This window comes from Anopheles maculipalpis, chromosome 3RL (assembly GCF_943734695.1).
Source record: "Anopheles maculipalpis chromosome 3RL, idAnoMacuDA_375_x, whole genome shotgun sequence".
NCBI lineage: Eukaryota > Metazoa > Arthropoda > Insecta > Diptera > Culicidae > Anopheles > Anopheles maculipalpis.
Genome location: NC_064872.1, coordinates 42,168,452 through 42,191,514, shown reverse-complemented (window position 1 = coordinate 42,191,514; position 23,063 = coordinate 42,168,452). Strand labels below are relative to the sequence as shown.

Genomic DNA, 23,063 nt, shown 5'->3' with positions numbered 1-23,063 from the left:
GCGCTTATAGCGCCGATATATGTTAATCATTGCAATGTAAGACCATATGATTTGTAATATTTAAGGAAGATTGTAAACTTTTACTTGACGAAAAATCTGTGACCGTAAAATCGCAAAATGGACAAATGGAATAAACATTCAGATTTGAACAAAAAAATTGCAGAGGTATTGTTTAATGCTTTGCTTTATGAAGTGATGAAACGTTCAACAAACCGTCAGTTGCTACAAAAAACGAAAAGTACACATCGTTCGACTGTCCAAATTTATAGGAGATTGAATATCGTGTTTATTGAGGTGGTGCGGAGGTGCCAACGGCCACAGTCTTCACACGGTAGGACCGGGGTTCAAATCCCATACGGACCGTTCATTCGTAGTGAGGACTGACTATCCACCTACGAGGTATCTGCGAGTCTAGTAAGCCATTAGATTGCCGGTGTGACCTAGAAGGTCGAGAAGAAAAAGAATATTGTAATTTACATTTCATTTGAATAATTTCTGTACTTTCTGACCGAAACAGCTGAGTTTACTATTTTTGGAAGACATATTTTAATGACCGGTTAGAAAAGCTTCGTAACTTCAAGAGTCTTCTCATTTCTGGAGATAACTGAAAACCTTTAATATAAAACACATTCCACCCACTCTTTATACTGATACGTCCCTTAAAAAGCTGTAGAAACTAACAAGGAAAAAAGAGGCATCATTAAAGAAATGAAACGATTTTAACTAAAGCTGCACATAGCTGCCAAAGAATCACACGGGAAAGGAGGAAACGTTTTCCAGGAATACTATATCGATGAAGTATTTGAACTAAATAAAATCCATTGAGTTATCTGTAAGTAGTTTCATCTTCGTCGATATTTTTTAAATACTTCTTCTTCTTGGCTTAACGACCTCTTAGGTCATGCCGGCCATCGAAATGACTTTCTAGACTGCAGATACCACGTAGTTGGTTAGTCAGTCCTCACTACGGGAGGACGGTCCGGATGAGCTTTAAAACTCGGTCCTGCCGTTTGAAGACCGGTGCCGTTGTCGTCCTACCATTGGGCTCTGGAGTTCCAGAATCTAAATATTCGCTGCTGTGTGTTTAACTAAAAAAACGTAATATTGATGTAATAAAGCTTTAAATATTGAGACCGATTTCGATGAAAAATATATGGCACATTTACTAGAATTTCAAATGAATACTTTTTACGACACACACAACCCTTTTTTCGCCAATAGCATAAGACAAAACGGTGATTTGCCGTCATACTTATTATTAAATTAACTAATACAAAAAAGAATAAATCTTATTACAACAACAAGCCCTACGGTCTGAACTACCGTTACATATTTTTCAGACTACCCCTCAAATACAGTTTCCCTGCATGGAAAAGCCTCTTGTTAGTTGTGTCATCGAAATAAAAAGCCTCTTTCGAAATGAGGATATACATAATTTCGAACAACACAAAATTGTTACATGGGTCATGTCAAACGTCATTCTATTTGACCAAAACGAAATGCCACAGTGTGCACACAACAGCAAAACAAAAAGCTGCACAGTTTGAAAATGGTAGTGCAAGCAAAATGTGATGGTTGAAGTTATTTAATTCGTTGTTTGTTGTGCGTGTAGTGTGTTTCGTCCCATAAACTAGCTATCACCGTCCATCCGTGCAATCACTGCCCGTAAACTCGGTACGATTGTACCAAGTCCCACGCACCAAAGAAAGAAGACAACCAAGAAGACGAAGCAGAAGGTGGTTGGTTTTGATTTGTAGTCCGTGCCGCGTCGTTTCTCCCCCTGTTTGCATAACATTGCTGCGTACGCACTAAACGCTCGTCGTACGGGACGATTTGCACTGCCTAGGTATTTGTCCCTGCTGTAGTTCAGTTTGAGTGTCCGATCGAGAGTGTGTTGTGTGCTGTATATCTGTTAAATGTTGCTTTAATTGAACGATCTGTGTGAAGCTGCTGCCGCCACAGTCCGTCGTCCACCAACACCACCGATGAATGGTGATCGTGTATTGAGTGGTCGTGATCGAGAAGAAAGTAGCGACGTGTTGCGGATACAGCCCGCCCGTGTGTTCGTTTGATAAATTTAGAGAAATCGATCGCGGTACCGCGCGTACACTTTTTTGCCTTTAAAGTGGCACACGCTGGAAGCAAAAAGCTGCTGCCCGTAAGTGCTTCCGTTTGCTACCAACGGCGGGGTTCTGATGATCAAGCAGTTTGCGGCTGGACAAAATCCTATGCGCTGATGCGGAAAAAAGAAGCTCTAATGGAATGCGGTGCCTCTTTCTCTGACGTCCGAATGTGTCCCTTTTGCAATCGTCCGTAAAAGTTTGGTCAAGCGAAAAAAAAAACGCACACCGTACAGTGCAGTGCATCGCCACACAGGCCCACCATCATCAACGGCAAGAGCCTATGTAGGCTGTCTGCGTGTCACACTGCGAAGTGTGTGGCGTTTTAGGCACCTTCCCCTCTCTCTCTCTCTCTCTCGCTTTTGGTCTCTCTGGCGGGCATTGGGCAAGCAAAATTATTTCCAGCGTCGACAACGTCGTCGTCGACGCCGTGGTGGGACCGTGTAGCGGTCGCGCTCAAACGCCGCCGATGTTGAAAGTGAAGCAAAAATGAAGTGTAACAAACCCATCAGCAACGTACTAGTAGCATCGTCATCGTCAACGGTGGTGTCACCCTCACTCCTGCGCGCCGGTGTAGCCAGCTCAAAGAAAGCGCATAGGTGCGTGCGGCGGTAGCACGATCATCTTCCGCGGGTCCACTTTCCCGCTGCACATGCACCCCACAACGCAGCGGTCAGCGATTCCCGTGCGTTTGTAGTGGTGTGGGTGTTGCACTGACGGCACAGCTATCCCGTCGATCGTTTCGTGTCGTGTACGAGCAGTGCGCGATTAGTTTTAATTAGCTACGTATTATGGGGATTCGTCAAGCCAAAATTTATAGCGATACACTGCAGTGCCAGTTACTGCCACGTTAAGAAAGTATTAAAGGTTTGGATGAAAAACGCCTTTCCCTGTGTACAGTGAATTGATCGTGGCTTAAGGTTAAGGTACATGCGCGTGCGCTCCCCTGTACCCGTGTGCTGTCATCGTTTACCACCCAGTGCAAGATCTGATCTTGTGCGTCAACTGTCGTAGGAGTGCGAAAACCAACAGAAAAAGTCCATTCCCAGATCTGAGCGGAGAGAAATCAGAATCTAAACGACTGCGATCAAACGATCGTACGTAGTGTGAGTTTGCGTGTGTGCGTGTCTGTCTGTGTTAAAACCAGTTAAAAATTAAAAGAATTAAAAAGTGTCACAGTGCAGCAGGAAGTGAGTAGCAGCCAGACGGCCAGACAGTCTGCTAATAAACGAGCAGCATCAAAATGCCTTTCCGTTTGAAGCTCAAGAAATCTCGCCATTACAATGTCATGTCCAAGAGTCTGTTCGTCATATCCGTTGATCATCTGGGTGAGTAACTAAATTTCAGTCGTCAACCTTGTAGAGTTCTTCTTCAATATAGTGATTTAAATAGTATTTGCATATATTATCAAAGCAATGATCTAATAATATGTTGGTTTATTTTAAAAACTCGGCCTCTGGCAACTTTTGGTTTCTTAAACAACCGGTCGGAGCAAACTCACTGATGCATTGCAATAAAACATTGCTCGAACACGAGAAAATCGAGTCCAGCGCAAGGCAAGCATTCTTCCACTTCCACTTTGCTGTGTGTAGAGTACGAATCATTGAAACTGCCAGTGGCGGGGAGGGACAGATGACATTCCATGCCGCTGAATATCAAACAGACGTCATTGTATAATATTAGTAAGCTTGGTTCACTGCGTCGCTGATCAACCTGCGTTTGGCTAGCAGCACCATCGTCATCGTCCGGTGATTTCGATGGGGAAAAGCTTGTTTCGGAATAGGGGAGTAAGGAAGGACCTAGGGGATAGAAAGAGAAAACAAAAAAAAACAATAAACAAACGCAGACAAAGTAAATGGTGTCTGCGCCCAGTGTGTGTGCAAATCAACCTGCCGCAATTTTGCTGCCTTTTTGGTGTCGTTCGCACTAGTGCTGGAAGTAATGCAGCCATCTTCATCAGCACCCTACAGCGTGCTAATAGTAGCTATATATTTTTGGATGATGAATTTCTGTATGATTGTCCTATGGGTGGGAGAAATATAATGAATAAGAATTAGGTAAAGAATAGCTTAGAAACATTTGCTTTCATACCATTATGTAGATAAGTTTATTATGAGTTGAAGTTCCTTGACGTTCCTTGACATTATATCTACAAAGTCCGTTAGTGTAGATAGCAGCAGCTTCAGAATTTCACACGACATGCAACCTCTCGAAGTACTGCAGTACTAGATGACTTTAATTCACTCAATATAATGCCGGTAGACTTCAAAGGCGCGTTTTCACACTGCTAGACGGGGTATCGTATCCGATTCAGACTAAGAGTTCCCCAACTAGTGAGGACTGGCTATTCAAGCAAGTGGGGACGATAAGTCTAGTAAGGCACTAGATGGCCATCATGACCTAGTATTACAGATCGTTAAGCCAGGAAGAAATCTTCAAACGGTTCTTCGATTCTCTCTTTTCTTTTATTAAGACTTTTTTTCTGTTCTCATTAAACTAAATGCAGATCAGTTAGGTCAAACTGATCGCCATCTGGTCCTATGATGATCTCTCCGAATTTGTTTCAAAACAACTCTATGACGAAACACTTTTTTTGCGACGAAAGATTTTTTGGTAACGAATTTATCTACAGGGTGTTTAATAAGTTCGAATACAACTTTTCATCGATTTGTAGTTGTGCACTCTGTGTATTCTGTGTATAAATATTTTTGTCAGCTTTAGTATCATGTCTGGGCGTTAGCCCAGACATGTGGTGTCATGTGGTGTTCAACCTCATCTTTAAAATTCCTTACATTTCCCTCGCAACTAGTGGCATGCCACCGAGCAATGACACCAGCCTTATTGTGTAAACATTGTGCACGATGAAAGAGCACCACGATCTTTTAGTAAAATTGTTTGTGGGAGGTTAGCGGAATTTTATTTATGTATCCTTTGTCGGTTCCGTGAGATAGGCTCGATCAAGGACCGTACAAGATCGCGATCGGCGAGGACGCCAGCACTGATCAAAGTGGTGAAGAAGCGGATCCGTCGAAAAATGACCCGCTCGATCCAGGAGACTGCTGCTGACATGAATGTGTCAGTCGAGACGACTCACACTATTATGACGAAGGACCTAGGGTACAAGCCGTACAAGAAACGTAAAGTACATGGAGTAACGGAAGCTGCAATGAAGAAGACGCTGGACAGATGCTAATTGCTACTTTCGCGGCACGCATGTCAGGAGTTTGTGTTTTCCTATGAGAAACTCTTCGTTTTGGAACAACCGCACAATGTTCAAAATGATCGACTGTGGGCGCCGACGTTGGCCAGCATCCAACCGTCCCAAATAAACATCCTACGGTTCCAGAATGCCGCGTCGGTGATGGTTGGGGTGGCCGTATCCAGGCGTGCGAAGCTCCTACTGGTTTTTATTGAGAAAAACGTCAAAATTAACGCTGAAATGTTCTGGAGAAGGTTGTGGCTCCAGCACTTCAGGATCTCTACGGGAAGAATCCTTACATTTTCCAACAAGAATGCGCTCCGGCCCATACGGCGAATATCGTCCAAGCGTGGTGTCCGGAGAATTTGACGAGGTTTCTAGATAAGATGTCATGGCCACCCAATTCCCTGGATCTCAATCCCCTTGATTACTATGTATGGTCATACAAGCTACCCAAGTAAAGCGAGTATAAAGTGAACACAGTCGACCAATTCATGAACGTTATTTCCAAGATCTGAGACGAAATGCCAATGGAAAAGGTGCGTGCCGCGTGCGATTCGTTTGAGATACGTCTCAAGCTCGTGATAATGCACAAAGGGAGGGTACTCCCTCCTAATATGCCAAAAAGATAGTAAATAAATATTGCTCCAAGAAAAAAATATTCAAAAAATTATTATTATTATTTTATTTTTTTCGTTAGAACGGCCTGGCCGTATTGACTTATGAATATCACGTAGTGAGGTTAGTCAGTCCTCACTACGGGGGACGGACCGGTTGGGATTTGAACCCCGGTCCAGCCGTTTGAAGACCGGCGCCGATGTCGCCTGCAACACCGAACCACCCCCAAAAATTATATCTTATGTTTACATTGTTTGAGTTCGCTTTTTAAAGTGTATTCGAATATATTGAACACCCTGTAATATTCACCATCTTCAGCAAAAGCAGTTTCTTGAAATCTCGTTGGACTATTAAAAAAAAAAATTTCTCGTCTGTTGTCACCAATGGTTGTTGCCTTTTTTCACTTACTTTTTATAAGCCAAATCAGTTAAGCCTGCTGGGGGGAGTAGAAAAAATATTTAATATACAATTTAATTTACTAATACCTTTTTTCGCATACCCCGTATTGATGTATTTGTCTATTTATAAATCAAAATCAATTTCAATTTAAACAAAAATCCTTTTTTTATTCATAAAGGACGGCCAGGCCGTATTGCTAAACAAAAATCTTTGAATTGTTTGGAATACAAACACTACTGTTACTCGCAACTGCAGGTTTGGTTCAAAGGCTTATTCGGAATATTCCTCCTCGCACTAGGGACCAATGAGTTCAAAGACGTCACAAATGACAGGCCTTAATCTCCGAGATGCAATAGTTCATATAGTGAGTAGAAATATTCCCTCCACTATCTCATTCTAAGAATATTACCCTTTATTCCTGCAAGATAAGATGTTTACGCAATATTCTTTTGTTTAAATACGTCATGTACAGTAATCCAAAAAGGTGGAAGAAAAAATAGCGCGTAATTTGACGGAGAGTTCAGCGACAACCTTCGCTTGATTAACATCCCAACACGGAATGACAAGTGGCTGGCAAAGAATGCGAAATGATTACACCATCGCTTCGCCAACGGTCTCGGCCAAATGTGGTACCAAACACGAACAAATATTTACATCGACCGGTATCTTAAAGAACTCGACCATCTATCTCTACGTTAACATTCATCCGCTGTTATCAAAGCGTTCCCTTTCGCTCGACCGTTTTGTTTGATTGCACAAATTTGATAAGAATGCTCAATGCACGAAGAAGCTTTCTGGAAGCTCCCGGCATCACAGCTAAATTGCGGGTTGTTTAGAGGTGGGCGATAAGATTCCTAACCGGCTAGAGAAACCCAATTAAACTTGTTTTTCTGTTATTTACATATCAATAAATATGGCAACGGCTCGGAGAAGGAAATGTCTCCCGGCAAAGATGAAAGGAGTATCTTATTTTAAAGTTATTGTAAGCAATACGGCCTGGCCGTCCTTTATGAATAAAAAAAATATGGCAACAACTTATAACGTTTAGATTTAGCTGTTAAATATAAGAATATCAGCAGTTTTTGCTTCCCCTAATGTGACTCATGTGACGCGACAGACATCGCAATAGAGGAGTGCAATCAATCTGTCCATGGGCATATTAATTCAATTTTATCACAGCCAGTTCAATGGACAGAAAAGGTAAACTTTCTTGGTGACCACTTTCAGCATCAAGTGGTGGTGGTGCTGCACAACAGCACTGCTTGGCCACCTCCCTGACATCCCTATGCCAGTGACACCTACGCTGCCTAACAGAAAAAGGGAAAAACAACTTCTCCTCAGGTGGCGCACACAAACAGCTAGCTCTACATACGAGATAGAGTCGGCAGATACCTTAAGTCGTACACGTCTTCATGGTCGTCTTTTCTTAGCTCGATGTGGATGGTCCTCGCCACGGTACTACGTAGTAAACGGGGAAGAGTTGATAAGAAATGCAATACTTCACCGTGGCGTACCTTTTGCTGGCCTAGGGATGGAAAGGGATGCGTACTTTGCGCCATTCTAAAGAAACGATTGTATATTGGTTTGTATGGAGTGCGTGACGACAAAACGCATTGAATGAATTGAACCGACAAAGATTCCACACGCCGCCACCCGGAGAATGCACCATTTGAATGTGGTGTAGCACCTACGGCATTGAGAAATATGCACCATCACCACCACACATCTGAGTCACAAAAGATTTCATAGGATTGCGAGAGGAATTAAGGAATCAACCTGCCAGAATGAAGATAACAGAAGGATTGAAAAGTTTGTTGGATTACTGCATTGGTCAAGAAAGCTTCCCAACTTTCTTAAATTTAATTTCAACCAACTAAACTAATAGATTTTCAATACAGCAATCATGAATTAATATTATTTTTTGATCATAAAAATACGCAAATATTTACAGAAACTGGATACTTGGTGTAACTTGCTTCATCTTGCATATTAACTGAGACTGTTTGAATCTGTTCTTCACCTTTAAGGGTTTTACTGAAAACATGTTTTAAGATTCATATAGCTACATATAGATTTTGCAAATTTTAAATGATTATGAGCAAAATTCATGAAAAAATATAAGATAAATGCGCAGTTATAACAACCTGAACAAAAATATTCCCTGATTATGTCGACTATAAAATAGCGAATATCTCTGTACCGCGCACTACTGTTTTTTCGTGATTTAGGCATCTTTTTGGACAGCAGGCCCCTCACAGATTCTTCTGTGAGGGGCTTGCTGTTGCTTGCGGACTCCACAACTGTGTTTCATCAACAGGATGGAATCGGTATCAAAGTAAGGTTTCGTGTATTTTGTGTTATCGTCTACCATGGTCCTTTGTCTATGTGTGTCCTACTTATCTAGCAGGCACGTATTACGGCCTGTTAGTAGGACTAAAACCTCTTGAACATAGAAGAATGATGGCACAGTGTGCATGTTTACATAAAAGTTTAAATGGTTATATAAACGCTCCGTCAATCTTAGGAAAGATCAAGGTTTCTTCAGGTTCCTTGTAATTAATTTTAAGACTTAGGGCTTTTTTAAGTACAGACTATTTGTCGATTTCAACAAATTTAGGTTCCAAATGACCCTCTAATCAAAATGTTGATACTTTCACCTCTATTTGGAAAAGAACCTTTCTACATCGTTTACTTTAGTTTGAGAATATAAAATTGTTTGATATTTATTTTATTTCCATTTCATCTCATTTATTATAATGCCTGTCTAGTGGTTCAACATACCCACTTGAATTCTTACTTAATATTGGGAACAAACATAGAATATGGTGATTTAGTAATGGATTAGGAATTAAACAGTGGATCGTAGCATGAAATGGAAAACAAGAGAAGAAAGATGGAAATTGGTGATACAAGGACCAATATTGGTTTCAAAAGGACAAAACACGGAGCAGACGATCATTGCGACCAACTGATATACGGCGTCTAGGGATGATAATGGGAGGACGAATACGAAGGATTGAGAACATAAAAAGGGATCGAGCTAAGTAGTGACGGAGCATCTATATCGTCAAATAACAAGGAAGCAGCAGTGCGCGAACTATTACAAAATTGTACAATAGAGCGATCCGGTGACGCTAGTTTTTATATGGCAGAATCGAAAATTGCTGCTATCTGCTGCTGGTAAAATTAAATCAATCACAATCAATCAATCAGGGTTAGGCGTCTCGAAATTCGAAATGTGACAAATGTTATGCGCTTTCTTCAACTGCATGCGCTTGAAACTTTTTTTTTTCGTAAAACTAAGCCAGCAAATAAAGTTATTGAATTCCTATAAATATATTATTGTGGTTTCTTCCGTATTGTCAGAGATACAGTAAATCAAAGATATTTAAAAAAATATATATTCAATTTCATTTTTTTCCAAACGTCAATTTGTAACTCTCTACTTGCGTTATCCAAAGATAAGATATCGCACTCCACTGCGAAACAATGTTTTTTGTTACAGTTCCCAAAACTTATCAACTCACCGTCTAGCCTGTGACGCTCGCCCATCGGACACTAGCCGTGATTGTGTACATCGGTGTGTGGTGGCGATGGCTGAACCCTTAAGTTCGCTTCGTGAATGTGCGTGATAACGGTTAGTTCGGGTTCAGCAGAGCCACTGGAGATAGCTTCGGTCGATCAGAAGTATCCGCGTGGTGTAAACGGTGTATTTCTGTTTCTATTTTTCACCTATCCACCACCAATACCACTGTGAGCAATTGGCCACCGCCGGTGGGTGGGTGGATTTCTTTCGCTTCCCAGGCGCGTATCTTCATCGTAGGGTTCCTCCTTGTTGTTATTGACTTGCCCGATTGGCAAGTCAAGTGGCGTAGAGCGTGCTTCAGTGGACGATCATTTCGTGGTAGTTGTTGGTTGCGGTTTGGTTCGTTACATCCGCCCATCGCTGAATAATTCGCACGTGGAACGACGTACTGTAGTCGGACCGGAATCCGACGTAAAATGGTGTTACTACTCCGGACGGCGTCGTCAAACCGTATATGCCGAGGATGTTAATGATCGCCTCCTTGTGGTGTGGTATACTTGCGGGGGCATTCGACGATGATGTCATTACGATTGAAGGAACGCTAATTCTATCGGAATTCTGCTACAACCAGTGAGCTTGATCAGTTTAATTTGCGTACCGCGATCGTACAACGTGATCATCTCGCGGACCTCCGTGTGTATTTAGTGAGTGGGTGCAGTTTGCACAGTGCTTCTCTCGATAACTAACCTCCTAGCCACCAGTCATCATTGACGCACGGAAATTTCCGAAACCACACCATGCTCCAGTTAGTCGTCACCATTTTAAGTAAGTGTTTTAGGCCGCTAACGCCACAATTGAAATAGTTTGAAGAGATCTTTCGCGCTTGATGCCCTTGAGATCTTAAGCTCCGTTAAGCGGTCCTGCCAAGCAGTCAGCGGGTTTGCTGGTAGGGCGGAATTCCTTCATCACAACCTACGAGTGAACCGCATTAACGTAAAATACGAACAGATTTTATTTACCTCAAATATTGTAGATTGTTCGTTTACAACGTCTCTGCTGCATATTTATTTATTTATTTATTTATTTATTTCCAACGAAATATCTGCCGCTAGGGCTACATATAAGTGACTTAATTGCTAAATGATTTAAAAATTAAACTAAACTAAATACGCATAGGCTAAAACGGACGACAATCGATAGGCTTCAGTCAAACTAGGCATTGCAGAAACAACAAATAGAAAGGAAAAAAAAAAACAGAAAGGGAAAAAAAAAAACTACTACGCGGATGGAAAGAACGAATCAAAGAATTGACCTATCAAGTAGTGGGGTAGGGAACAAATAAGATACTGTCTCTTACGGTGTTGGCGGAAAGTACACACCTTTGTCGCGGGAGATTATTCAAATTTACAACCTGCGTTACCTGTGCGTATCGGTATGGGGCTGTGTTTGTGTACGTTTGTGAGGTATGGAATGCGGTGATAAGAGAACATGGTCATAGTCACTAATTTGTCATAAGCAGCCGCGTTTAGAAGAAGAGGAAAAAGAATGGTTAAATGCGCGATAAGTAAGGAACGCATCGGGCGAGGGAGTAAACGCCCTACAAACACATTAATGGGAGCTTTTTAAACAGAACCCCAATCCCAAAACCACCACCCCAATACCCGTTACGTGGTTGGTGTTTAGTAAATGTGCCATGAAAAATGGCGTTTCGGGTGGAAAATGAGCTTTCCGATAAGCTCCCCGCGCTGTCCGGAGGGTCTTAGCTGTTTCAAAAATGGGCCAGTCTGGTGTGTGTGTGTGTGTGGGCCGGTTAGCTTCATCGGTAAAATAAAAACGAACGGTACTGCGGACTGGAAATGCGCACGCGGAAGAGATGAGGTGCCCAAACGGGTAAAAATCTTCCACGAAAAACACGTACCATAAGGGCCCGGAAGCTAGCCGAAAGTGGTAGGGAAAAGCCCTCGGACCTATGCGTCTAGCAGGAAGTCTTCCGACGATAAGCGAAGCGCGTCGTTGTTTTGATCACACATTCCATTACTCAACGGTAAAACTGGGTGACTGGATAGCCCCATCGTACAATGCATAATGCTGGCAACACATTATCTATCAAACGCACGTACTTGGGGCGGTTAAACAATCAATCCTTAATTGTTGGTATTGTGCCCAACAGTCGCAACCCCGATCATGTCGACAAGGTTGCCCTTGAACGGAGTTCGAGACTAAACAGTGACTCTTTGAGCAAGAAATGGCGATACATTGCTAGCTGTGATTGTTTCACATTGTGAGTCAGCAAAGTTGTCTTTACTTACCTGTTGTGCTATGTTCCATGCTATGTTCGATGGCGGCATCCCCTGACCGTGAGTGGTGTATTTGTTTACTTTTTTGTAATCGTTTCTCGATGGTAGACATCTGAAGAGTACTACTGTATTGAAAAAATAACGACAAAGCGATTTGACAATGAAGCATTTATACATTTACACAAAACATTCGGAAAGATCGTCGAATAACACTAGGTTTGCGGGAGTTTTTGATATGTTTGTCTCTACCGGCACCCGTCAAATTGACGGGTGGATGAAAATATGGGTTTACTTTTAAATTATTCCATTTGTTGTAAACAAGCGGTGTTTACACCGACCGCTGCTGTCATTGTCGGAATTTAATGCCGAAATTCGTATTTACGAAGTTGTCGGAAGAAAGCTTCGCGGTCGGGATAACTGAGTTCCGCGGTGAGTGAAGGACCAGGACGAGAAATAGGTTTATAAAAGGGCTGAACAACGCGTGAGCGGCATTAGTACCGCTAGAAAACCAGGAAATAAAGCAAACTAATTTTTTGGTTCGCTCCACTAAAATAGCGTTCCCAACTAATTCTAGACTTTTTCTAACTGTGTTTTCTACACCATTGATTCCAATCAATTCTGAATTGAGCGATACAAAACGCTCAAACGTTCATATTAATTGTATAAAAAATTTTTTGTTTGAATGTCGTTTTGACGTGACATTTGGCATGTTATAAGCTTTGGTTTTCAGAGAAAGTGACGCGTCGTGCCGAACGGGTCGCTTACGAGCACCTTCTTGGTGGGGCATGAGTCCGGTATCCTCATCACGTGCTCCAGCCAACGTATCCTACCGGCTTTGACTAACGTCAGGATATCAGCACCGCCAAACAGCTCAGCTAGCTCGTGGTTCATTCTCCTTGGCCACACGCCCTGCTCGCACACACCGCCAAAGATAGTCCTTAGCACCCGCCGTTCGAAAATGGCGAGTGCATTGGCGTCCTCCGTCAGCAAAGTTCAAAACTCGTACCCGTAAAGGACTACCGGACGTATCAAGGTGCGGTAAATCGTACATTTCGTGTGTTGTTGGAGTCTTCTGGATCGCAGGAGTTTGTGGAGTCCGTAGTAGGCAGGATTCCTCTGATCAATGCGCCTTCGGAATTCGCTGCTTACGTTGTTGTCCGAAGTTACGATCGTACCAAGGTAGCAGCACTTCTCTACCACCTCGAGATCGTCGCCGTCAACTGATACTCTGCTTCCGAGTCAAGTCCGCGCTTCGCATGATACCCTCCAGAGCGATGTTGAACAACAAACAGTAGAATCTGTCTCCTTGCCTCTGACTCCGGTAAGATTCGAACGATTCCATCAGCATGTTCGAAACTCTCACCTTGCACTGCACCCCGTCCATAGTGGCCTTTAGCAGCCGTACCAGCCTTGAAGTAGGGATCTGGTGCTCACGGAATTTTTGGAGGATCTGCCGTAGAGTGAAGATTTGATCGGTTGTCGATTTGCCTCCAAAAAATCCAGCTCGGTAGCTTCCAGCCCATCGCTGTCAGCTGATTTGTTGCATTTCAGCTGTTTGATGGCACTCCTCTGCTTCCTGCGCCTAGTTCGGTGCCTCCTGCATCTGTTCCGTTAAGGTGTCTGTCGAAGTAGCACTTCCACCTGTTGATCACCTCTCGCTCATCCGAGAGTCCATGTACATTGATAATTCTCAGATTGAAGAACCTTCCGCGGATCATCAACCTGCACATCCGTTCATTGCCACGCCCAACACCCGATCACTCGCTTTCGCATCTTACCTATGGTAAGGAACGCCGTGCCGAGTTCACGCTTTTCTCCAGCGTTTTGGTAGATCATGCAATCACTGCGGTAGGGACGCTCCGTTACTCCTTTCCAGCGCACCTCCTGAAATGCTATTACTCAGAAGCCGCGGGCCCTTACTTCTTCCGAAAGAATGCGGGTACTTCCGGGTGACGTGAGGGATCTGCAGTTTCATGGATTCCTTTCGTTGCAATGGTATTGGGGGTGGTTTGCAAGGATTCTCCCACCACCCCCTGTCTCGTCGGAGGGGGCCTACGCATCCTAGGTGATTAAAGTCCCGTAGGAGGCCAGGACAGAAGAACAATCAGCCGCCCCTAACATGGAGAACAGACGCTAGTTATCCTCGAACCCCCCCCCCCCCTCCCCCCGTGCTAAATTTTGCCATATAATCCATCTTCCCAAGGGGTTGGGTTTACCCGTGTACCCAAGCTCAGATCTTTGGAGAAATATGTTACCATTCCGTACGCCGTGGACATATTGTGTCGGAGTAGAGTATGGAGATAATATATTAACCTTCAAGATGTGTCGGACCATACCCCTATCAGTGCGGTATTGCTACATACACTGACAACAGAACACTGCTATCGTTTGTCCTATAGTTCACTTCAATGTTGGATATCCGTCGAAATGATCAAAATGTTATATGCATTTTAAAGCACATATTGATCATGTTTTCAATTACAAATCCCTTCACGATAAAGGAAGCTCTCTATCAACAGTTGATAACATTTTTTTTAATAATTTGTTTCATAAAATGAGTGATATCGTCATGATAGCCGCAAGGCGTCTTCGTATCCACTGGCAGCAAATTACAATCGATGTTCTTTGCATGTACAAATCTACTTATGAACACCTGAACTACAAGATTACAAGACAGATGATGATAGAATGATAATTCTTAACATAAAGAGTATTTGTACATTTCCTTCTTTACCATTGTTCATAATTAGACTAGATGTGGATAAGTATGCGAAGTCGTTTTGAGGTTTACAATCTGAATTAATGAACTGAATGAAACTTACAAACTTGTTTTGCAATAGCTTTATTAATTTAATTAACTTGACTTGTCTCCTTGCCTCTCTCTTTTTTAGATTCTTCCACCAAAATCGACTGTACGCTAAGCTCGGAAAGCACTGGTCAGGAATGTTTGGAGAATGTGTGCCAAAGAATATCGATCCAGCAACCGGAATTCTTCGGACTCCGGTATGTGGTCAAAGGCACGACCGACGAAATGCGATGGGTCGACCTGGAGCGTCCGCTCAGCCGCCAGCTGGAAAAACATTCGGCCAATTCAAAGATACTGCACCTGCGCGTAATGTACTACGTCCTGTCGGGTGTCAGCTTGATACAGGACGAGGGTACGCGGAACTATTACTTCTTGCAGCTAAAGCACGACGTTGTGGAGGGTCGCATAAGCTGTGATCCACGGCAGGCGGTCATACTGGCAAACTATAGCCGTCAGGCCGAATATGGCAATCATCAGGATCGGCATACGGTGGAATACCTGAAGACGTTGCTATCCTTTCCGCACGAAATGGTACACGCCAATCTGCTGGAAGCTTTAACTGAACAGGTAATCCAGCAAGCGCATGAACTACACAACGTGACGCAGGGTGACGCAGAAAGTCTTTACATATCCGCCTGTCAGCAGCTGGACGGATATGGGCAGGAAACGTTCACGGCGAAGAATGAAACCGGGCTGGAAATAATGCTGGGAATCTCAGTGTCGGGCATCATTGTGGCAAGCGACACAAACAAGTTCTACCCGTGGCGCGATATTAAGAACGTGGTGAACCACAAACGTGCGTTCAACATTGAGTGCACGGTGCCAAAGGAAAGTGCCGGATTTACGGTGGCAGACGTGGCAACTGGTCGGTATATCTGGAAGCTGTGCGCATTGCAGCATCGATTCTTCGTGACGTACGAGCAGAACCAGACGCAGGCGAGTCAAATGAATTTGAACCTGTTCCAAAACATGGGTGACAATTTGAACGACAGTCGGGATGACCTTTTAAGTGAACAGCAGTACATGCACGCGCAGCAGCAGCAGCATCAACCTAGTCCATCGCCGGGAGGATCTCAGCCTCTTTACCAAGATTCGATGGGGACGACGAATTGGCCAAGCACACACGAACTAGCATCGCATTCGTCCAGCATGTGGAACAATGCTGCCCATCAGCAGCATGTGTTAGTAGATACGCAGCCCGGCGGAGGAGGTGGTCACTTATCCTCTAGCAATATTGCGATTGCGACCGGTGTTAGCGGAAGCATCAATAATCTCAACAACCTCAATCCGGCCAACATGATGCAATCGTCGCGTTCCTCCGGGCTCGATATTAACCTGAACTCGACCTCTACAAACGCGGTGCCATTGGAGTATTCGAATCAGATGGGTTCCAGCTGGGGTTTGAATCCTGTCGGGTCGAATGCATCGCTCATAAACCGTGCACAAAGTTCGTCTTGTTTGGATTTAAGCAACAACAATCTAACACCCGATCGGGACCGTTTAAAGGCGCTCCTACCGACTTACCGTCCGGCGCCAGACTACGAGACAGCTATCCAGCAGAAGTACCGATCAAGCAGTAACGATGTGCGGTTGGTGAACGGGAATTTGCTGCATCTGTCCGCTTCCCAGATGCTTGCTGCACAAGAACAACAGCATCAGCAACAGGTAGCACCAGCAGGACATCATCTCGAGTACGGTATTACCGGTAGTCAACCAGATGTGTCCTACTATGGACAGCATTTACAGCAGCAGCAACAACAATCAGCCGCTCAACAAGTTCACCAGCAACCGTATCCGGATGTAACGCATCATACAACGACTCACATAATAGGACCACACTATTCGGATGCATCCGATTATGGATTAACGCATCGGTTTAAAATGATGCGCCTGGTAAAGCCACCTCCACCGTATCCCGCCAATCGACTTAGTTCTACGTCAACGCCCGATTTGGCGTCGCACCGTGCCCTGCTCGGTCTGCGCAGCGCCCAAGTATCTGGTTCTAGTCCTGATCTGGTGTCGACTCGTCCGCTGATGAACCACCATCACCATCCGGCACACCTTCCCCATCATCAGCTTCAAATAGCTCATCTATCTCAAAGCGGTGGTCAAGTCTGCTATCCCGGATTGGCAACGGCTGGCAATCCTCATGGGCAGTTACACCACTCCCAGACAATGTTGCCCCACGGAACGTACGAAAATTTAAACTTCATGGAGAATCTAACTTCGACAAAAGCGGGCCTAATATCGGCCGCCAATCAAGCAGCAGCTGCCGGTAACGTGTACTATTACGTGCCAGGGGGAATGGAGCACATTTTACTAACTAGCGGAAACACACCCGGTGGTGATAGCGGTAGTCCGTCCTACCACACTACTGCCAACGGTCATATTGGACTGGCCCCAAAAACGCACCTCAATCGATCATCGCAACATATCAACGGATCGATTGAACCGATTTACGAAAACGTTCCACTACCCTGGAAGGATGACAACGACACGCTCGGGGAAATACGGAATCGAACAGCAAGTGTCCAATCAGCGCCGGGAGTGCAGCATCAACCGACGATGCGGCCAATGCCCCCTACTCCACCGCAACCACAAACGCCCACTAGCACTAGTGCTCCGGGCAGTGCTCTAGATGGTGCCATGTTTAACATTCAGTCCCAGGCCCAGCAGCCGCAGCAACAGTTACAGCACAAACCATCCAAACAGCAGCAAATACAAGAACAACAAATAGGACGTCAGCAACTGTTGCATCAGCGAGCATCCGAAGTAGGAGGATCGAGCACAATAATGGGTCCACCAGCCCCATCAGCAGTCGATGTGCCAAAACAGCAAACCACCAACAGTCATTCCGGAAGTATAGATGCCCAGCTAAACAGTTCTACCGTCACGACAGCAACAACGGCATCGAGTGGAACAACCTCCGCTATGAAGGAACCACCGGCATCGGCTATAAATCGTTCACACTCGTCGAATAACGTTCTCGATGCTTCCCAATTCTCCAACTACACGCTTAACGAAACGGTCCAAAGTGGTAGCGTTCGCAATGGGCACAATGATTCCGGCATCAGTTCGATTACGGGATCGACCAATCTCGGCGGTAGCGGTGGCAGTACAACTAGTCGTAACACTACCCACAACAACCACACCACCAACAACAACAGTAGCACGGCCACCAATAACACGTCCGCCACGTCCTCATCCGTCAAAGAAACGAAGCGGAAGCGAATCTGGGAAATTCTCGGCGGACGTTCGAAAAATTCCGCCGACAAGCAAAAAAGTGCAACTCTCGGACGGGAGAAGGATCGCAAAAAGAAAGGCTCGGTCGAGCCGAATGTGGATGGCAGTGGAAGTGGTGGCAGTGCAAACTCATCTATGAACGAGGGAGCAAACGGTGGTCAGTTGCGGCATCGTTGGTCCACGGGATTACCAAGGTTACAGCCATTGCCGGCAAATATCAGCAAAGAGAAATTGGTAAGTTGGCGTTAAGTTTGTCTGTTTTCTGAGGCTAACATTTAATGTGCGTTCCTGCTCCTTTCTTTCAGTGCTCGCTACTGGAATCGAAACTGGCCGATCCTCAGCTGTACTGTGAGTTTGAGCGCATCCCCAAGCGTAGTGAAAGCGCCGTCTATAGCTGTGCCTTGGCGGAGGATAATAAAAATAAGAACTTCGATACATCCTTCCTACCGTACGATAACAATCGCGTGAGGTTAACACCGACGAGGGATAATCGTATGGGTTACGTGAATGCTTCTCACATAACAGTAAGTACAAAAACCGGAGTTAGATCTCGATTCGATCGATCGATCGAGAACATATTAATTAAAAAGACATGGCAGAACGACAATATCTTTTTCTTAACTTTTCCTACAGTATGCTCACGATTAGTGTTGGGTAGTGAGCTCGAGAGCTACCGGGTGGTAGCTCTCGGCACTTCAATAAGCTGAGGACTCTGATCTCAATCTTATATATCAAAAAGGTAGCACCGTACTCTTCTCAAAACTCATTCACGATGTAGCTATTCACACTCTCGTGGTAGCTCTTCGCAATGTCCGAGCTATACTCTCTTACGAAGTAGCTCTTCGCCCTGGAGCTGTAGATGTAGCTCTTTTCAAGTTCTTCGCTCTCGGTTTGGGCAGAGCTACCGGTAGGCTTCACCTTTCTCATGTTAGAGAGCAGTTGCCCTCTACTCTTACACAACACTACCCAGGATTGTTCTTATGGGATGATCTCCGTATTACGTGTAGGTAGCGATCAGCGTCGATCATTTATTTTACTTTTACTTAGACACCTTATAGAGGCAAGTACTCAAAGTACTCAAAGGTACAAAATATAATTTCAATAGTAAAATATGTATGATATTCCCTCGGTAAAGTCAGTTTTATGGCAATTGAGTCATAGTCGAATTAAATCGATCCTAACAGTGGCATATAAGAAAGGTAAATTTGTTGTGAAAATATTTGTGACCTCTCTGTACTTTACAGACTTTGAACCGTTATAACGTATGCATTAAAAAAGTTCCAAAAATATGCTGATTTGTTATGCGTTTACTCTGTCACCTGATGGTCGGTCCACCGGTCAGTGTTTAAAGTATACTAGTAGACTATATACTGTCAAAATTTGAGAGCTTTATCTCTTAATTTACAATAGCTAGGACGAGAACATTAAAAGTTCTTTGCGCGAAAGTTTGTTAGTTTGTAACGTTTGCTCATTCCGGAACCGATAAAATGTCGACAGTTGTGTCAAATAGCTATCAGATTCTGGCCTTTCTGGAGAAGGGAAAGTTTATAGCTTGGATCTGGCTATCTGATCATTTTCAGCCCCAGGAACATTCAACAGAAGCTGCAGTTCACAATCGGTAAAAAGGACGTCATTTCCCGTTTTATTTTCAACAGCATCGACCAATGTGATTTATAGTACATGGAGCCTCCCAATAGTTGCTACATGCATTAAAAAGTACCTCAAGCTTGGGGGTTCTGGGGGAACTCAAGTACCCAACCTAAGTTTGAATGATCAGGCAACGATTGTATTTTATACCTCAAATTAAAAATTTCTCAAAGAAAACGATGCAATGTGATTGGTTATTTAATTATTATTCAATTTCGGTGTATGTTAAAGGGCAAGCTTGTAAATCATCTAGCCCTTATCTACTATTATAAGTCGCACGCGGTATTTAGTAGTATTTTAAAACTACATTAGCTTGCAGTGTTGTATTCAGAATGTTGTTTTGAAAGATCTTACTGAAATTTATATAAACTGCTTTACAAATCCCATTTTTTTTCTGCCGAACCCTGTGTTGGATCTGAAAGTTATATCTAATAATATTATCATCTCTATTTTCCTAGAGCACGGTTGGCAACAAGCAAAGATTCTACATTGTCGCCGAAAGCCCGAACGACACACTGACGACACACATTTTCTGGCAATGCGTATGGGAAGCGGACGTCTATTTGCTGGTACAACTATCCAAAGAGCTTAACTACATCCCACAGACAAGTGAACGTTGTTTAGAGTACGGGCAGGTAAGTCTTTTTTTTTTACAAGCACCACATAAATTTAAACAAAAATGCAATTATCTTTGGTTATTCCTTATAACATTTGCAGTATCAAGTATGGCGTGAGTTTTCTCAAGAGACTGATCGCTGCACAACGAGCAAATTGCGTGTTTATCACACACAGAGCCGTCGTTATCGTTCCGTTTGGCACATATCGTACACCGAGTGGGCTGATCAGAACTGCCCAGGTGATGTTGGACATTTTTTGGGTAAGTAACTCTTTTTGGCGAATAATCAAGTGATGCCCGATTATATTTAAATGCGTTTGTTTGTCGTCTGTTATTGTAGGATTTTTGGAGGAATTAAATTCCGTACGTCTGGCTTCGATTGCGGAGGTTCCACCATCGCACAATACCAATCCTCCGGTGCTGATACACTGCAATGAAGGGGGCGGTCGTACGGGAGTTACATTAGTAGCGGACCTATTGCTTTATACACTGGATCATAATCAGGTACGCTGGTAAAAAATGAAAATAGTCTATTTTGGGCGTAATGTTTCTATGTTGTCTTCATTTTACAGGACATTGACATACCGCGTTTGATAGGCCAAATACGACAGCAGCGGGACAGTATCATACCATCATTAGCGCAGTACAAATTCATCCATTCACTGCTGATACACTACTTAAAGCAAAACCGACTGATCTAAGGCTAAAGCAATTGTCACAAAGCGAACGCTGCATGGTTACTTTACAAGCAATCTGGTAGTTTTGGTTATATTTGAACCTTGTCTATATTGATAAATTTTAACGAACGTTAGGCAAAGGATGAGCCGCGGGATCAAAGCACTAAATTAACAAACAGACGTGCCTTATCATTCACACAATACACCAAATTTGAGACCGGTAAAGAATATCGGTAGCGATCGACAACTCGATGATAGCGCTTGATCGTAAAATTTTCTTGTTGAAGAAAGCACAAGCTAAGCGTACAGCCCTTAATAGTCCCTGGGCTAGTACGGAACTCCAGCAGCAAATCAGATAGCCTATGATCAATGCGAAAATTAGTATTAATTTAGACGAAAATGATGTGTATTATTTGATCTTTTTAACCCATTAAGGTCACTACAACGAAAGTCTACCGTATGATACGTGGGAAGGATAACATGTTTTAGCTAGTTGTTAGTATTAAATTTCGTCCTACTTCTAACGCAACTACTATTGTATCAATTTAAGTCAAAAACACACGCGCATCAACTCGCATCGTGTGAAATGTAACTATAACCGCCACCAACCGGTATGCAGTGCTGGAAGCTACTTTCGGCACTCATACAGGCAATGTGCTAAATTCATAAGACTTGTTGTATATTATCGTGTTTAGTTGTGCGGAACGGTAGGGGTAAGGGTGCGAAAAGCAATTTTAAACTGCGCAAAACGGTCAACCGAATAACGCAAAAGTATTTCCTTCGCTGTAGACATTTAGGTGATTATTTATGTACATCGTCGTCATTATGTGACCGATCCCCCGCTAAGTGGCTGTATTTTTATACCTTTAGGGAAATTCATAACACAATGTAATGTAATAAAACTGGACATTCATTCATTTGTACTTCCGGCTTCTTTCTGCATCCAGGTGTTACGGTTTGAGTGGCCTTTGATTTCCTCTGTTTTCGAACATTTGAAAGAACATTTTCATTTCTTAGCATTTAAAAACAATGTAATTATCCTTATTGGAAATAAATTAAGATTGAGTAGTTTATTTTATTTTATTATTTATTTTAGTATGACAGCTCTACGCCGTATAGTCAAGTTTGGTTTATAGTTTTGATAAAAAAAAAGATTCTTAAACGTTTTTTAATAGGATCGATCTAAAGTAGTTGCGATAATTACATTGACGAACGATAGAATAAACCACCTTTATATTCGATTTTCAAACTACAGCTTTTGATACTGCTATTAGTCGTAGTGAAATAATAGAGAAATGGTTAAAAGCATCATCAACATCTTAATTTTCTGTCGCACTTTTGTTTTTGTTCGGAAATGACCAAATCGTTGTGTAATAGGTCATATTTTCACCAGAATGGTAGAAAGAGGCTCAGAATCGTTATCTTTATTCCATCAGTGAAAGGATCGTTTTCCTATCATCCTCAACTAAGTTGTATCGAAAAAACTAATTCGTAACCTTTCGGGAAGATCTCCTTATTTATACGTCTTTACAAAGTTAAGTGGTTTAATTCTCTTCTACCCTCACCCTATATGACAGAACGGCGAAGGCAATTAGGATTTTTTATTCAATAATGTCGGCCTGGCCCTATTGCTATATGATATAATGATGTAAAAATTACAAATGTTCAAAAGATTTGGAAATTTTCCTCTTGCGAGTAATTCAAAACACATTTTTTCAATACATAGGAAACTAGCGAAGCTGATTTTCAAGCATAAAAGAAATAAGTCAACAATAGTCGACGGTTTCGGCTAAAAAGTTAGTAGGGAACGTAGTGGTGCTACCAAACGCTTCAGCACAGATGGCGCTGTGGGCGAGTGATCGTGCGTTTTGGCACTTTTAGTACACGCAGACACTACTTGAAGGGTAGCTTCCCG

At 43.2% G+C, this 23,063-nt stretch overlaps 1 protein-coding gene across 1 annotated transcript; it reads left to right on the top strand.

Moving 5' to 3' along the window:
- Nucleotides 1-3,363: 3,363 nt before the first annotated feature.
- On the top strand, nucleotides 3,364-21,172 carry LOC126563837 (tyrosine-protein phosphatase non-receptor type 14). The gene is made up of 7 exons (XM_050220608.1): nucleotides 3,364-3,448; nucleotides 15,051-18,442; nucleotides 18,514-18,732; nucleotides 20,314-20,490; nucleotides 20,573-20,732; nucleotides 20,812-20,975; nucleotides 21,044-21,172. Exons 1-7 carry the CDS (start codon nucleotides 3,364-3,366, stop codon nucleotides 21,170-21,172), a joined length of 4,326 nt encoding a protein of 1,441 aa, XP_050076565.1.
- Nucleotides 21,173-23,063: the final 1,891 nt, after the last annotated feature.